General features: G+C 40.8%; 1 protein-coding gene across 3 annotated transcripts in view; it reads right to left on the minus strand.

The window, feature by feature from the left end:
• Positions 1-18,257, minus strand: part of LRP8 (LDL receptor related protein 8) — a 172,415-nt gene that overhangs the window by 30,225 nt on the left and 123,933 nt on the right. For all 3 annotated transcript variants that reach the window (XM_035537977.2, XM_035537976.2, XM_050712368.1), the window contains one exon: positions 11,425-11,553. In XM_035537977.2, the coding sequence (XP_035393870.1) occupies positions 11,425-11,553 (129 nt within the window). The remainder of the gene's footprint in view (positions 1-11,424; positions 11,554-18,257) is intronic.

The raw sequence follows: 18,257 nt of genomic DNA on the forward strand, positions 1-18,257 counted from the left end.
TCTGATCAGGGATTCTCTGAAGAAGGCAAAGGATGATTTGCACCTACTAACACTGGCACTGGGGAAATGGAGATCTGCTGTTGATTTATCACAGCTTGAACACTGGCAGGAGAGGCCGGGGGACTTCTGAAACCCCTGAGCTGCGAGGTTTAGGATCTGAGCTCCTCATGGCTGCAGGAGTGGGATGCCTGAGCTCCATCTGCCCAGGTATTCTTTGTGGAGAGCAAATCCAGCCACCACAGCCCACATAAATTAATCTCTGAGCGGGACTGGAGATAAGGAGGTCACAGAGTCCAGGCAGGCTGAATTAAGTTGGGGCTCCCAGGCCAGTTACCAGTGCAGCCATTGTGTGGGTCTTATTGACTCAGTATTTATTTTCAGGCTTAATTGTCTCTATATATTTTGTTTTGTCTGCAGAAAATCAGTGTGCTTACCACATATCTGAATATTTAATACAGATCTTCGGTCAAATACCAGTCTTTAAAGAGCGGATTCATGCCTAGAAGGACAAGTTTCCCATTGAAAGCTGCCCTCCAGGAAGGGCAGCAGAAGAGACAGAGGTAAATGAAGATGACCTTGAAGTGCATTGCTCTGAAAAAATGACAGGCCTCCCATGGAGGGAATAATGCAGCTGAATTGCAGTCTCACTACTAGCGGTGGTTGTTGCTATGGTGATTGATACCGAAAAGCCCATATAGATGAAGACTGCAGAAGGAATAGTAATTCCTGATATTGTTCAGATCACTAATGGAGCTAAGGAGCCATTTCACGCACTCTTGCAAATTAATATTTGCATGCACTCACTGCCTTTGCCACACTGCTCCCCTCCAACACAAATGAGTTATTTTCCCCCTCTCTGCAGCAGTATTTGCATAGTATTAGTTAATTATAATGGAGCAACCAGATGCCAAAGCCCCTGCTGATAAATAATGGTTGGTTCAAAAATGTATTTACTGTTTTCGAATATATTTCTGGACAATCATATATTCATTCTAAGTGATTTAATTTTCTGAAAATAGAATTCATTAGGACCCCACAATTTATGGAGAGAAGCAGCTTATGTACAAAGGATATGTATGCTCTGAATTTCTCCCGTCTTTAATTTTGTGTGCAATAAGACCGCTAAACTCATACATGCAGTCTCCTCAACTTCACTCCATACTAGGAAAGTGTTATGAAGTTTATCATTTTTATTCTGGCTAAATGATTGAAAATAACATCAAAGTAAGAACAAGTGAGGCATAAAATAAAGCAGCTTGGGGGCAGGGGAGAAAAAAAAGGATGGTCAGAATGCCTAAGGTTGGCAGCTTTTTGCTCAAACCACAGACATCCCACAAGGACCTTGTGAGAATAAAGACCTATCGTTACTCTTTTATATTCTGATATAAGCAGATGAATCAGATTGGAGATGTTTTGTACTTGCCAAAATTTAAATGGGAAAAAAGATATGCTGGGATGCGTTTAGTGGGTTTCTGTTCTGACTTCGCAAATTGGAACCTGTATGGGACACGCTCACCTGTATTCCCTCAGACATGACTTATTTATTAAAAAAAGCAATTTTACAAATTAACACCAATTTGGCAAATCCCTCAGAAACATCTAATAACATCCGTGAAACTAGCAGCTGCTCTGATATTGTTACACAAAGTCTGTATTTCTGAGGAATGTATCTGTAGTATCCAGCAAGCAGAACAGGGCACTGCTGCCACAGCCTTGATCACGCGACAGTACGCACAAAAACCCCACATTACTGTGTCTGCACGCCTCTGTAGGACGCCCTGTGGCTATGAGGGTTGCCTGCACAGACCTTTCTGCATGATCAGGGGTTCATTTTGCCACCGCCGAGTTTAGATCACAGATACTTTCCCTGGACTGTCTTACTCCATACATTTCACCTTCTGTCAATTGGGCACTTCACTCTGTGCTCATCTGCTAGCACAGACATGCAGTGTCCCCTCATACCTGTCTGTTTCTTCCATTGCTTTCTGGTTTCTTACGTCCAGCTCAGGAAAAGGATTGCACCAGAACCTTAAAAGCTATACTTTAAAGTTAAAAGGTACACAGCTATGTTGCTGGCCTGTCACCACCTCCTAACCCACACATTTCCGATCAGAGAGATGGCAGCAGTTGAAGCAGTTGGAAAAACAGGACTTCTACGCTGCCACACCTAGGAAGGGAAGCCTGGAAGTGTGTTACAATCCACAATACTTTGCTTTATTGAATGCAGATACAGAACGAGGGAGCAGCAAGTGACACTGCAAAGCTCCACGCACTACTTTATTCTCACATCATCATAACTGTGCCTATCTCAAAAGCACTTGCGGGGAAAAAAAAAATCCCAATTCTTAGGTACAAGCCAGCTAGTTGATGGAATCATTGCACAGGCCTATCTGTCAAGGACAGAGCAGAGCAAAGCCACATTGGCCACCCGGAGGATATGTTTCTGAACCAGTGGGCCAAACAGGTAAGGCAGAGCTGGTGCACAGAGAAGCCTGGCTTCAGCCTGACGATCTGGCAGCGACAGCAACCCGTGAGGGCTCATGGGTTTTAATTCAGCTGAGTAATGAGGGACAAAGCGGTGCTCACGTTGCAAGCAATGAGGTCACAGCCCCATAAAATCTCCACTTCCACTGATTTAGTTTGCTTAATGGGAATTCTCTGCAAGAGGAGATATTTCTTCTTATTGCAGTTGCTTCCCTATTAGCCTTAAATATTCACTGCATTTACCACATGTCACTGTTAACTCTTCCGGAGCACAAACAAAGGAGCTGTCACAAACCCTTCTGTAACATCTCACATCCCCAGCTTACTCAACTGGCTCCCACATTTCTCCAGGATCAGAGATCCAAAATGAGTTTGAATGTAGGTGCAATAACAATCAATCAAAACAATGCCTTTGAAATAAAACAGTTTGCAAGGCACCTGATGTGAAAGGAAGAGTACTTAAAAGAAGAAACATAGAGGATACAGCGAGACAAGCAGCAGAATTCAGCGTAGCCAGATTGAAGGTTATGAATTTAAGCACATACCATATACACCACATCTACAAAGACAAGACCACTGAGGTGGTTTGGGGAAGGGGAGAGACTGACAGCCTCTTTAGGAACAACCATCTCCTAATGATTTCTACTTATGTCATACTAGGGGCACAGTTATTATTTGATGTAAGTAGTGTACCCAAATAACAGACCCACAATCCCACCCAAAATATGGCAATCATGTTTAGAAAAAATGCTTTAGACTTTCTACTCATACGGAAAATTTAAGCACTGAATGACACTCACTGCAATTAAAAGTGTAAGTGCCGTGCTAACTGCATTCGCTTTAATAGTATTGAGATTTCTGGAACATTAGGATTTGCCCTTCCATTTCTACTGCTTTGAAATGAGGCAGTACTTTGCTGAATTTGGGCTGCAATGGTGAATCAATTGTACTGCACGAGCATTTATTTTAAACTTTCTGGAAAAAAAGAAGTATAGTTAAGTGTATTTTATTGAGAGTTAAGCCTCCCAGTTACATTTTATCGAAGAAACAAACTTCTTTGCAAAATGTAAGCAAAATGAATCCAACCATTTTATCTTTCTCTGTTTGGAAATGGTGTATTTCAGCTATGAAGCTGATTTTCAAATGCTGTTTTATCCATTAACATGACTCACAACCCCCTTCCCCATCAAACACTACATGACCCTCTCCTGCGTAGGACTGTACTGAGTTCAAGCTAGCTGATTTTGATTCAGTTTTAAAATCATATGCTCAGGAAGCATAACTGTTAAGCACTGCTTAATTAGTGAAATGCATATGTACCCATGGCCACTGAAGGATGGAACTTCTACCCACGTATCTGCTGCCATCATAACACAATCGTTGGCACTGACAGTTACAGGAGATTTCCCTTAATAAAACTAAACAAATTCCTGCTTTTTGGATGAATAAGCTCAGAATTATAGCTCTATTCTTATGAAGAAAGCACTTTAGGGACATGAAACACAATCATATCTGGCAATAAGAGATGCAATTTCTTGGCTATTTCAACTCCAAGAGCTCTAACTGTTGAAAGATAGATAGAAGATGAACATCAACTAAACATCTGCCCAGAAGATAAACATCAACTACAGGCCAAATTTTGCTCCTTTGACAGTATGACTTATGAGATGGGAAAGAAGGATCAGAGACAACTTCTCTAGCTAAAGTCCAGAAAGAATAGCAGAATAAAGCTTTTGTGTGTGCACATGTTGCAGTAAGCTTTGGTTCTAGCTAACCATTACGTTTATTTATTTATTCTTAATAAAAACATGTATTTCATACCACTCTTCCACAACTCTGTAAAAAACTATCATTTAGGGTATGTAGGAGTACCCGCATGTGAGAGAGTGTTGGCAGTTTGTTCTCTTTGCATCTCCTCTTTTTTCCCAGCGTACCTTTGCAGGAAAACATTGTAGAAGTAGTACATTCTGAATTGTCTTATTTTATGTGTTATGCTTCCTTCTAGTATGTGTTAAAGGCTAAATTATTCATAGAACATACTGATACGGACAATTTATCTGAAACTGAGAGGTCAGCAGTGTGCAAATGTGCATAGGCAACCACCAAAGACTGCTGTGGTGAGCGAGGCACCACTCAGTACTGGGACACTCCATTTGCAGAACACTGCGTGTGTCTCTTCCTTCTTACACCTGAACTAAAGAGTCAGCTCAGGGAAAACAAAGCCATTTTGCCCTAATCTTCTGCAGATAGAGCCCTGACACAGGTCAGGCCACAGCTTTCGGGTTTAATTCTTGACATTTATGACGACTATCTTGCCCTTAAGCTTGATACAGGATTTTACATTTAATTACAACAAGCACCCATTGCGTTAAAAATGAAACTACCTTCACTTTTCCTGTAAGAATGCAACTAAAGGTAACTACCAAGCTCTTTTTGCTTGCTGTTTTATTTTAAAGGAACTCAGGACAAATATGATTATGGGTTGAGATTTTTCCAATGTAACAATGGGGATTTTTCTGCAATTACTGCTGCTTTTGAAGGAGCTCTAATACTTTAAGCACTGATAAAGTGGCAGCTGTACATGTTTAATTTCTGAGAGCCAGGGCATAATGCACAAGCATTAATCCCTCCAGCTGTCCAGTAATTAAACATCATGTAAAACCCAGAAGATATCATTGCTGTGCTACCTTATTTGTGAAGGACTTTCATTGGTTAAATCTATAGTAATTTTCTTTCCATTTTTGGAAATAATTGCAGATTCCTCCACCATGGCAAGTGTATTCAAGTTACAGTTACCTTTTATAAAAATGCCAGGAATTTCAGGCTAGCCATGCTTCTTTTCACCACATGCTGAAATAATCATGGATAATTCTATTAGATAAATATTCCTTCCTTAAGCACAAATGCAACAGCATGAACTTGAACTCCATTAAAACTGGTGAGTTTCTCAGGGAGAATATATGGCAAAATCTGATCCTTTGGGTTTGATTTCCCTCTGAACTGACTGAGGAACATTACATTGCTGTGTGCCTAACCTGTTAGTGAAGGCAACAAACTCAATTCCTACCTTTGATGAAAGCATGTATTAATCATGCCTCAAAGGAAGACAAAGTTAGTGCTACATTACCAAGTAAAACTCTCTAGGATCTGTGTAGAGCTGGCCTGAAAAGGATTAGTATGGTCAAATGCCCATAGATGGCACTGGAAGCGTGACTCTTAGATGCAAAACACAGGCACCTTTACTGCATCCAGAAGAAAATAATGAGATGACACGATGCTCCTTACCACTACACGAGGAGACAACTTCCCGGTCAACAGAAAGGTCACATTTTCTAATTTCTGTGGGCACAGATACAGGAACACAGAGCAGAGTAAGATGGATTTAAATCAGCCTTCCCCAATTCAGCTGGCTCATCACCAGGTGGATCTGCTGGAAGGATCAGGCCAGCTTTAGTCTGCCTGAAGTTCTGCTTTCTGCCAATAGCTCTCAGGTGATGTGAGCGCTATTGTGCAGGTTATTGCAAAGAGTGGACTCTGAAATTTTTCTGCACTTGGATCCTCCAAGAAAAGGACCACTCGCTTCTAAGCACTGCTGCTTTTTACGGAGAATCACACATGTGCCTGGAGCTTTGCCAGAAAGCAGTTAAATGAAAAGTTCCTGCCCTGAGGGGCTGAAAGATGATATACAGCATGAAATCCTGGAGGCTGTGAGCTACCATGGGAAGGACATGTGGCTTACAGCTGGGCAAGATTGTGCTTACTGTTGCTTCCCTCATTAATTTAAGAAATACTACCCAGTTTGCTCAATTTTTACCTGGCATATTGTCTCTTGGGACTGAAAATCCAGAATTAATTCTGAGATATACAGCGGACAATCGGAAGCTGGAATATCAGTCCAAAATTCACTTGAGCCAACAGAAGTCTCCCTATCAGACAAATGAAAAATGAAGCTCATCACTGAAATGAGTAGGAAATCTGGGGAAGAAGTAAAAAATAAAAATAAAAAAGATTATAGGAATGGGGACTAGCATGTGAAAATTAAGGCATAACTCAGTCTCTGTTGCTGTCAGTGAACGCAGCTCTAGTGCTTTTTCTTAAAATATCTGAAAAAGCAGCATATTCAAATACTGCATTAGGAATACATGCACCCACATCCATAAAGATTCCTAACTTGCATAAAGCTTAGTAACTTAAAAGTGTATTTAATAAAGCTATAGAGGAGCTGGGACCAGCATCACCTGCAGGGACCAGCAAGTTCAGAAAGCAAAGCAAATTGATCTTGCAAAGTACACAGCAAAAATAGGTTTGAGATACAAGTACACAGCTATTAGATCTAAAGATGTGGGACCTGTGAGTCACTGAAGCATGCTCAGGTTAAAAGAACATGCTCCAAGTGCAAACAACTTAGTGCCACATAAGCAGAGATTTATGGATTTCATAAATGCTGTGCATGTCTGCACAAAGGCCTTTTTGGGAACAAGGAAACACATGGAAAAGGGAAAAAGGCAAAAATGCACAAGAATATGTTTGAGAAGACCTTGCTGTCTCATGTGACACAAATACAGTTATTTTCAGTTACAGCAGAAGATGCTCTCAGTAACAGGGTTGTCCCTGTTGTGAGATTCTTGCAGAATTCCTGGCTCTCACCCTGGCACAATGTTAAGAGACTGGTCTAAGTATGTCCTTTCTTATGTGCACAAGTTCCCACATAGTGCTTTATCTCTGTGCTATAATTAAACAGAATAAATCATGGTATGGGAAATTAGCCTATCAACGTACCAACAAATACAGCCTTTCACTGCATGTGTTATAAAAGAAGGGAAAATTGTATACACTTCCAGCTCCTTATCCACAGGACACCATTTCTAACTGGATGCAAGAACTGGTCCAGGAGAGAACCAGTAACACAATCAGAAGACTCGGGGCCTGTATACTGCTCTCTCTCTTTACCATCTTACACAGCCCACTCAGGAGGAACAATAGACATGTCCATTAAAGGGATGAAATGCCCATTTCAGCTGTGATGGGACGGTAGTACTTCCTTTTTTAAAGCCATGCTGAAATTCTCTCTGCATTCCTGAGCAGCTGACAAAACAGTGGTCATTGTCTCTCTTAGCAGAGATTTAACAAGTTCTGCAGTAGTTATTGAAATCCAGACTGACCCTGAGCTGTGATGCTTTAATTACAGTCTCTCACATTCAATTTCTCTTTTTAGACTGAGTAAACGTGTTCCTGAACTTATCCAATCTATTGTGAAGAAAGCTAAGGTACATCAGGAGCAGGCAGCCTCGGCCACAGAAATCAGAAAGAGGAAGCCAGTACCTTCAGGCCACCAAATTCAGGACTGTACTTACATTATGAACTGCTGATATCTGTACTAGAGAAGCAAACCAGACTTAAGACTACAACACACTTAGTATTGTAAAGACACAGATTACTTCTGCTCCAAAGAACCCAAAAATAAGTTTATTTTGTTTTTATGTACTCATTGATTTTAAAAAAGGTAGGTACTTGCATTTTCAACAATTGTTTGTGCACCGAACGTTAGTAGTGGACTTAAAGCCTGCTGCTCAGCTTGCTGGAAGTAAGTTACTTAGTCCGACAGGCACTTAGCTAACTACATGCAAGGATTAGTACCCGCAGTTAATCCCTGGTGCAATTACAACCTGTGCAGACAGAAATCTGGATGCCTAATTACCGATGCTTTATCCACCGCAGGTTAAATAACACAGCTTCCACTGGTTCCTCAGTGGAAGTTTTTCCACGGGGTGAAATTTTTCCTTTTTATTTGTGGGTGAACAACATACCTGTGCCCAGGTAAGTCCAGAGCTTGCTAACTAAGCAGCTGAACCTGTTGTCTAATGGGGGCTCTTCAGGAACAGCATACAAGACTGCGAGTTCTTTCCTTTCTTGAAGCAAAGTTATCCTAAGCTCCGCTGTGACAAATCCACTTCAGATCACACAGGGTGCCAGTCAAAACAGCTGGTCTTCAGCAGTGACCGCTAGAAAAGGAGAGGGCTGTAGGACACCAGTCTGTTTTCCATTCACGCAAGATAATCTACCAAAGATGTGGCCGATACAAAGCTTAAAGGAGATTGCATGTGCAAACTCTCAGCACAGAAATTATCATGAGCACAAATAAACTGCCTTCTAAACATTTATCCAGAAAAATGTGTTGTCTGTGGACAAGTCTGTCAGCTCTATGAGAGCTGCAGCCTTAGCTATGACATGGTGCTCTGCGCCAAGGGGCTGCAGCTGACAGTCAGTGGTGAAGCTTCGTTAAAATGAAAACAAAAAAGTGAATGCAGAGGTGAAAAGAAGAAAAAAAAAGAGGTCTGAACCTAGGAACAGACATTTTCTTTTTCTTTTCTTTTTTTTTCTTTAATCAGGATCTTGTCTGCTGCTGAGATAAGAGAAAACAGATAAAGAAGGATTCTAAACAGAGAAGAAATGGGAATGTTCACAGAGTATCAGTAGATAGGCTTAGTGAGGTTTTATCAGATTTGGACAAAAGGGAGGATAGCTATCAATCCTCCACAAGCGCTCGGAGTTTAAACAGCTAACGGATTTATTCTCATCCATGATGGAAACACCTTAATTTGATAAGCAACCTCATCAAAAATGCTCCCACTCCAGCTATTCAAGAGTATCTCCTGTTTCCTTCTCAAAGTTAATTTAATGCCTCTGAAGGGTGCTGAGTTGACAGATCTCAGTACTGAAGGTCTCTGATGTTTTCGCCCACTCAGGAAACTCAAAGTTTGCCTGTCAGTGCCTTTCTGCCTCATCCCCTGGCTAGAGAAGAGCCCATCCCACCTTTAGACTCCCAGTGATTTGCACCCCCTGAGGTGGCACCTACATGGGGATGACACTCAACCACAAGGAGCTAAATGATAATCAGTAATTCATTTCACATGAGTTACCCAACAACCATCAGAAGATGGTAATTTGTCCTTGGATTAAATTTCCATTTTAAGAACCTACATGTGCACTAAAAATATGGCACATAAGCAATGCTAGAGATGCTGAAACATCCAGAAGGGAAACACTCAGCTATTTCTAAATCCATTAATAGCATCATCATGCTGAAATTATGTGGCATTCAGAACACATCTAAATTCATTTTGGGGGCTACCTCAGAGCCTTGAAAAAAAGAAGTTCTAAGCAAGCAATTTCTAATAAAGTATTATTATAAATAAAAAAACTCCACGAGACAACTCCTACTAATGTGAGCAGCAGCATTAAATTAGTGGAGGCAGCCACCAGTGTAAAATTGTTTTAACTTCACTAACTCATAGTGGGAAAAAAATAATTTTTTTTTTTACAATTCTCTTCTGAACTTGCCTTTAATCCAATTCAATGAAAAAAAAAGAAAAAGCATATGCCATAGATAGAACACTAAGAGTTTCATACAGAAAGCTGAAAAAGACTTGAAAACTGCCAAAATATCAGTAGCTTAAAGGACAAAGGACCAGGGCCCATTACCAACTTACCAGATCATCATAATTAATAAATTAGGAATGGTTTGTGCACAAGCACTTAATTCCACATGAAACAGGAGGCAATGTAAGGCAACCTATTTCTTTTCCTTGCAAGCCAACCCAACTGAAACTATGCTGCACAAACTCAGAGCAAGCCCAGAGCTCATCCCACACACAGCAGCCTGTTACCATCACCCTTGGACCTCTGAGTCAGTGCGATATGGAATGGAGATGCTTTGGAAAAGTTTCTCTCTAATCAGTATTTCATCAAATTAGTGAATCACATTGAACCTTCATACCGAGCTTTGTTACACAACTTCAATGAAAAGACAATGTGGGTTATGAACTGGGTAGGTGTCAGACGCCAAAATTGAGTTTTCAAATTAAGAAACATCAGTGTGTGTTTACATGCACTCATTCAGCCCTTTCACCAGTAATCTGCAAGTAAAAATACCATTTCTGATATCACCTGAAATGACTGTAACACTGACAGAGGGTTGAAGGCAATCACACAGAACAAGAGACAAATTCTTAGTAGCCTGGGACCATTTGCACTTAATAGCAACAAATAATTTAATAACAACATAGAACTCTAATAACACAGTTATATGAGAGCAATAATAGAAATGTGATTTCACTTCTGCACAGTAGTGGTAAGACTATTCCCTAGGTTCCAGTGGTTTGTATAAAAAGAAAGTTGGAAAACCATGAAAACCATTTGGGATATCAAAGAGAGCCACAAAAAATGAGTCAAGCATTCATTCAAAAGAAAATACTTGACAACAAGAAGCATAAAGAACTAAATATGTTTAGTCTATCAAAAAGACAGTTTGAGAAATGACTTGATTACACAGTGTAGGAGTTTTCACAGAAGGAAAACACTGTTAAAGAGCTCTTTCATGCAGCAGAAAAAGGGCTAATAAAAGGCAATGGCCATTTAGGGACTGAATTTACAACTGTTACAGTAAACAGTATATCATTCTCTCTATGTCCAGTGAAATCAACAAGCTATTTATAAAGAAACGTCCAGGCCTATCCATTATATCCCAGCAGAAGCTAACCTAGCCCACAGGGCTATATTCTGCAGGAGAAAGGAGGGGGCAGTAAGCTGCTGAGCTACTGGAGAAGAAGGTTTGAACATTGTTACTGAAATCTTTACCACATCACCTGGTATTAAGCCCTTATAATCATGTTCTAAACTGACTATATTCTACTACAGCATTAAAAGAATACTTAATCCTCACTAGAGTTCTCTTCACATTCTCCAGCCAGCTCCAACTGGAGAATCTGTCTTTCCTCACTTTTTCTGAAATCCACTACTTAGCATTGCAAATGTAGAATGAATGAATTTTGTTGGCAGGAAAAGTCATCCTTTTACATGTAATTTGTAATAGTCACTCTAGAACTTTTATAGTCCTAAGGGGAAATGTTGCATATGTATTAACGTATTACTCCAACTCACCAGGAGTGCAACCAGCCTCATCAATGCCACTTTCACAGTCCTTCTGCCCATCACATCTCCAGGACGACGGGATACATTTGTTGCTTGAGTCTCCACAGCTAATTTTTTCAGCTGGGCATACTTGTTTGGCTAGAATAAAATAAATAAAGAAAAAAACACAAGTTTAACATATTTCTAGACATTGCTAACATTGTTTGCACTTTTTAAAAGTTATTTTGATTTCGTATGGCTTAGTCCTGAGAAAACTGGTAATGAAATCTCAAGTCAACTGTGATTTTGAGGTATGGCTGCTTAGATCTCCTGCACATGTTCCCCAAGAGAGACCACAATACTTTTATATGAAAAAAAAAAAAAAAAAAAAAGACACTATATATTTCAAGAACCCCATAACCCCTTAACTTTAAACTCAAAGGAATTGAGGGAAGTGGAACAGAACTTAGATAGCATTTCATTGCAGACAGGCTCTTGTTTCTGGCCATCTCAGTGACCTGGTGTTGCAATAAACCATGCATAGGCCCCACTGCTCTTTACACGCTCTTGTGGCCTGGTTGCCCATTCCCACTTTCTCCTTACCATCTCAGTCTGTGCATGGCCTGGAAGTGCTCAGCTTTATGCTGTGGCTTTGCTCTCCACAATGTGCTGCTGCCTCTTGAATCAGGTCTCCTTGCAAAACTATTCTGCATTGCAAAAATTCCTTTTTTTTTTTTTCCATACTTGTGTAAAGAGCAACATATCTACATTTATTGTGACAAGGCTGCTCAAATGTGTAATGTTCCACTGTTCCAACAATTCTTTAGTATTCTGGAACCACCACCCAGTTGGACAGGATTTGCTTACTAAACAGACCAATTCATCTGTTCAAAAAGTTACACATTTTCAAATGGCATTTCCATTGGTATTAATGATGATAATCCTACGTATGGCTGCAGGTCTTCTGAAAAGGGAGGAACCTCAATTCTGAAATAAAAACTAAAAAAATCTTTCACCTTACTCTGCCCTGGTAAAGAAATTTATGCAAAGTCTGTCTGCTTCCCAAGTACTGAGCAAGAGAGGATGAAAATTACACCTCTCCATTTCCACCTGCAGAAGGCGGCCTTAGAGGGCTCTCTTACAGCCCCAAAGCATCAATCAGCCACTTAGAAAGCAATGTCATTTAATCCCAGGATTTCTCCATCTTCTCAGCACCTTGAAGCACTTTTACAAGCAGTTTCTGGAAGCTGTGGGCAACCAATACATCAGGAAAAATTAGGTCCTGCCACAGACAAACAGTTAATAGCAGATGTAATGAAGTTTTATAACCCTGGGGTGAGAAAGCATTTTTGTTGAAATTTACTCACTACAGACCTAAATAACATTTAGGAACATTCCATAATCTAAAGGCAGGGAGTGGGGTCAGGGAATCCTACTTAGGCTTTTTAATTATTATTTTACCAGCAGGCCAGTAATAAAAATCACCTGACACAAGAAGGGCTCTCCAGCAACAATGCACTGGGATCATCACCTCTGCTAACTCAGATCTGTGTGCTGCCAGTGGTAGGGACAGCTGTCCCACCACGTCTCATGCTTTCCCCTCAGCCCTGGTCCCCTCTAAGCATGATTGCAAGGCCACTTGGAGGTGCCAAGCACTTGTGTCCTTCCAGAGAAGTCAGACAGCACCTCTGAAAACCAGGTCACTTGTGAATTGCACAAAATGGTGTAAAACCAGAGGCTTGCCCTCACCCTTTAGGAAGCTGACTTTGCCTTGTCAAGACAGGGCTGTTCTGGACACCATCCCCAGAGCTGCACGCCGGGGCCCACCTCCCTTCTTTAACACATCCAAGTAACTCATGGAAAGAGAAGGAAAAACAAACTCTGTGGCAGCTGGTTGGTAACCAGCAGCCACCTCAAACAAGAAAAAGGGGAGCTAAAAATGATCTGTTTGGCCCACAGCCCCTCAAGCACAGAGGGCTCCCACCCCAGACATACTGCTTCTGCTGCTGATATCCAGCACTCGCACGGGCACTTACAAGTCTGATGAATGCCACTTGGAAAAATAAAAATATACAGCCAAGTCAATACAACTTTTTGACCTTCATACAGAGCCACATAATGATCAAAGACAACATGCCAGCAGGTCAGGCCGGTGGATGCCAGGGAGGGAAGGTGCCAGAGGCCTCACCTCACTGCTGATGGCGGCACCTCTGAGGAGAAAGGAGGCACCGCTGACAGGAAACGAGGCACCTCTGAGGAGAACTCTGAGGAGAGGACAGCAAATGATAGGAAAGGGAGAGGGAGGGCCACAAGCTACATTTCTGTGAGGCAGCACAAGAGGGCTGGGAGGTGACAGTGGCACAAGGCCACTGTTTTCCCCACTGGCTGTGGGGAAAACATGAGATAAAAGTAACTTTCTTTGCTAGATTTATCATTCCAAATGAACTGCCATGGTTTTGCACTTTGAAAGTTTGTCTCTTCACTTCACTGCATTTGTGTAGTGCATTTGAGAGCGAGGTTTGTATTCGATTAGCATACCAGGAGAAATGGGACACCAAAAAAGTCACAACAACGTTTGTTAATCATGTTATTGGTCTCCACACAAAAAATTGTTCTAGCTCTTCTTGTTCAGACTACAATCATGGAAAGGAATTGTGTTTTGATGACAAGTAGGACCATCTTCTTCATGCTCATAGTAACTCTGTTGAGAGAGCACTAGCAGATAACAGATAGAGGATCCTACATAAAACTCAAAGCAAAATTCTGAGGAAAATCCTTCTGCATTATTTCAGCAACGTTGTTATTTTCACCTAGAGACACTGCAGAAGTGCAAGTGGACTCAATGTCACTGCCTGTGCTTTGTAACAGGCTTTTAGCAGCTGCAACCCAGACTTATATTTCTGTTTGTGCACGCCGCTTACACAAATGCAGACCTTTTGGGCTTACGTGACCAAAATATTTACTTCCTCCTTTCTTCACCCACACAGAAAGGAAAGGGTTAGCGTTGTACGTGAGAGCGAATGGTCTTACCCTGGATATTGACTGGACTAATTCGAGTTATAGCAAGGTCTGCCTTTTCAGAAAAGCACCATTAAACAACTTGGTTGAAATGTCAGACACATCAACACCAATTTATCACAATGAACTGCAAATGCCAAGGATGGACAACAATGGTTTATTTATAAGGAGACAAGAGCAAAGAAGACAAGAAGGTTCCATTTACTCACTACCGCCAATGGCACATTCTTCTTTTTCTTTACATGAGGCTACAAAGTCTTTCACAGAACCACAGAGCCTAACTGGCGCCCCACTGTTTGCTTCCTCTTGTGCCACTGCTGTGCTTTTCAGGCTCCGGACATCATGTATATTCAAGAAAGCCCAAGAAAACAGAATTGATTTACTTTCAGAAGACCATTTGTCAGGTTCTCACCAAACAGGTACTCTAAGAGCATACACAAAATGTAATTAAGCAGCTTCTACTGGTGGGAAACCCACAAGACTTTTCATCAACAGACTGAACAGAACCCCCTTTGTGGAAATACATCGTTTTACAGGTCTGAAGTTACTCTACCTCTACTGAAATAACTTCCCATCCTCTCCAGACTGCCTCCTTCATTTTTCCAAGGTTCTTCAGAAATAAAAATAAATTTTTATATATACTATACTAAATATATTTATATTTATATATACTATACTAAAGTGGTTTAATTAATCTTGGACATGCCAATGAATTGTTCCTTCACAAATTCCACTGCTACACTTACTATGGACCTTAAAATTCCTACCTCCCCATTACCTTCAAGAATGGTTTGGTGGTTGTTTGTTAAAAGAAGTTTTTTTTTTTTTTTTTTTAAAACAAGAACTTCCCTCCTTGAATATTGTCCTTAAATCTTCTTTTGTCATAGCTGGTGGTCCTGTCTCAGAGATATACCAAGAACAAAATATATGTTCATACGTGCCTGTGTACAGAACTAGTACTTCTATGATCTCACCCAAGACAAGCACCTAAACGAGCAACTGTTCAAAAGAGAGGAAGGGAGTTTTGGTAAATTCAATACTCAGAGCTCCCAATTCCTGCAGATTTATAGTTCAAAAAAAAATTCTCAGTCACAAGTTTGCATATATATTGTATAATATATATACATACATGCATATATATGAGTGTATATTCCAGTCTACACTCATTACTGACTTGCATCTGATACATCCCCACTGAAGTTTTTGGGATGCATAATAAACATTTCAGAATCCATCTTGTGAATTAAATTACTATTGCAGCTGAAGGTACGTGCATTTAGTCTGCAGTGGTATTTTCCTTCCCTCGCCTTTTCTCCCATCTCAATGGGGATGCTAGGAAAAGTGCTTTCTACTCCATTTGCCCACACCTTCCCTCTAGCTCAGAACAGGTTGTTGTTTCCTTAGTTTACTTCACTTAACCCTACAAGACATCAGATTTTCTGCTAAAGAGTGTTATGTAAACATGTGTGTTATATTTAGTTAATCTCCCTTATCCCCTCCTTGTGTTAAGCCAAACCCAAACCAAACCATATCAAACAAGATCCCAGTTTATAGTGAGAAGGGCTTGCATGGGGGCAGCAACATCTGTGATGGATGCATCTCGGGAATTTCTTTGGCACTGGTGCACAGAGCACATTGTGACTGCACAATATAAATTACTATAAGCAACTCAAAAGACAAATTAGGAAAGGCTACTAAGAAAATGTAACTACAAAAGTCAAGAAATCATATTGTAAATGGCCTTAACAGTTGATACACCTGATAAAAAGTTAGATTCTGTGGTCTAATTTGTTTGACAGTGATTTCTGTTCAGAAGTTCCCAGAGAAATGGATTTAACTCCATTGTACTGCATAGTACAGCCCTTACAATAGCATGGTTAGGAGTCTTCCAACAATCACACAACTCCTGCTCTACCTTAGAGATGTGAGGGATAAAATAGGCTTAGTGTACAACGGGTTCAGCATGTTTAGAATAGATAGCGTGTACCTTGCTCCGATTATCATCTCTCAGATCAGAGTGAAATAATCAGGAATTCAAAATCCCAGGATTAATTCTAATTGCTGGAACAGACTGACTGCCAAAATAAAAGCGAGGTGGCTTTTACAGGACAAGCATGTTTCACATAGATGCTGCAAACAACCTCAAGGAAGAAAGTGATTCTCAGGGGTAGTGCCCTGAGAATAGTTTTAATAAGTTATAAAAAATTGTTTTTGTGCACAGCCTAATGAGGTGAGATATTTCTACAGTGGGCTGAAAAGACAAATGACATTGGGTTTTATAGTAACAAATAAGCAAGCTTCAAGCCCTGGGACTTCAGTCATCTGCATGGCTCATGAAGGGTTTCTGTACCAAAGTTCAGAGCTATCTTGGCACACTTGTGGTTTGTTTTTAAACCTGTCCAGGGATGCCTACTTAGAAAACTTGAGCCTGGCTGTAGACAGCCTTTAAAATGTATCGTGATCCACTGTGTTCCCCCATGATTAGTGATGCATGATGCTTTCAAGACAATTCTGATTCAGGAGAGCTGTAGGAGAATAAAATACTCAAAGGTAACAGCTGACCCAGCACACAGACCGGTAGCAACATAGCTGGGAATCAGTGAAGTTCAAACACAGACATGCTATGGGAAGAAAGAAGAGCGTCAAAGAAGAAATGAGAGTCAGGAGGTTAAGGCAGCACAAGCTAGGCATGAATGGAAGTCAGCTAATTAACCCTGAGAAATGCAACTTTTGAAAGAAAAACTTGTTCACTGCCCTAGATCAGAGATTCCAAAGCCTGGTGGGCAAACAGATTTTTGAACAACTTTCAAACTTTCTCACGCAGCCCCACAGTTGACAAATCGATGCATTTAGCTGCTGAATACAGCTCTCTGGGCCCACGATGGCCTTGAAGAGCAAAGGTGAGCAGCTGCGGAACAACTGCCTTAGCCTTCCTCCAGCAATGTGTGACTTACTGCAAGTCTTTTGTCGTCTATTCAGGTAGCAGGCTGGCAGTGTCAGCTGTGGGTGTAAGCAGCACAGCCTAATTCCCGTTATCTGGGCATCCAATGGGCACACCAGACCCAGCTCTGAAGCCTTGATTTATGAAGCCTATCCCTCATGACTTAGAAGAGACTGCGGAAGAGATGTTCTCTACAGAAACACTGGCAATACCTATATTCTCCCGATCCATAGTAATACTTCTTTATTTGTAGGCTTTAGGTTTAAATACATTGCAACTTTATTAACATCAACCTTCTTCACTAAAGATTCAGTGACAAAATCCTCCAGATTGCAGCACCCAATAAATCAGTCATACTTCCCTGTGTGTTTTGTAACTCAGAAGTCTGAAAGCATCTTGGAACAATTTCTGTACAGATAATTTTAGACAAGAGATGCATTTACTTTTTATTGAATCAAATGGTATTTGACTGTTTTTGTTTTACTGATACAAATTATAAGGAGTTTTCTAACCTCCCTCCAACTCTGTGGCACTGTGATCCTGAACTGTTAAAGAGAAACTAGCACTTAAGCCTACCAGCAACACCACCTCAGTCACTGCTCCAGTTCTTAGACAAGTTATTGAGCACAGCAGCAGGAGCTAAGGAGGCTGAGAAGCTGAACGCTAAAAAGCTACCGATAACCACTGATATATTTTTCTTCCCATATATTAATTTCTAGAATTCCCCATAATATACATACCAAAGTGCTCTGGTCCTATTACAGCAAAGCCAGAAGCAGATTCCAGAAGAAGGCTTATTTCACACACATTATGGCACACTTAAGCTCTTACCTTCCTCACTTCTGAACCCTACTAATGCTCAACTTCAACTCTAAAACAGGCTTGTAAGCACAATTTAAATAAC

This window comes from Cygnus atratus, chromosome 8 (assembly GCF_013377495.2).
Source record: "Cygnus atratus isolate AKBS03 ecotype Queensland, Australia chromosome 8, CAtr_DNAZoo_HiC_assembly, whole genome shotgun sequence".
NCBI classification, from domain to species: Eukaryota; Metazoa; Chordata; class Aves; order Anseriformes; family Anatidae; genus Cygnus; species Cygnus atratus.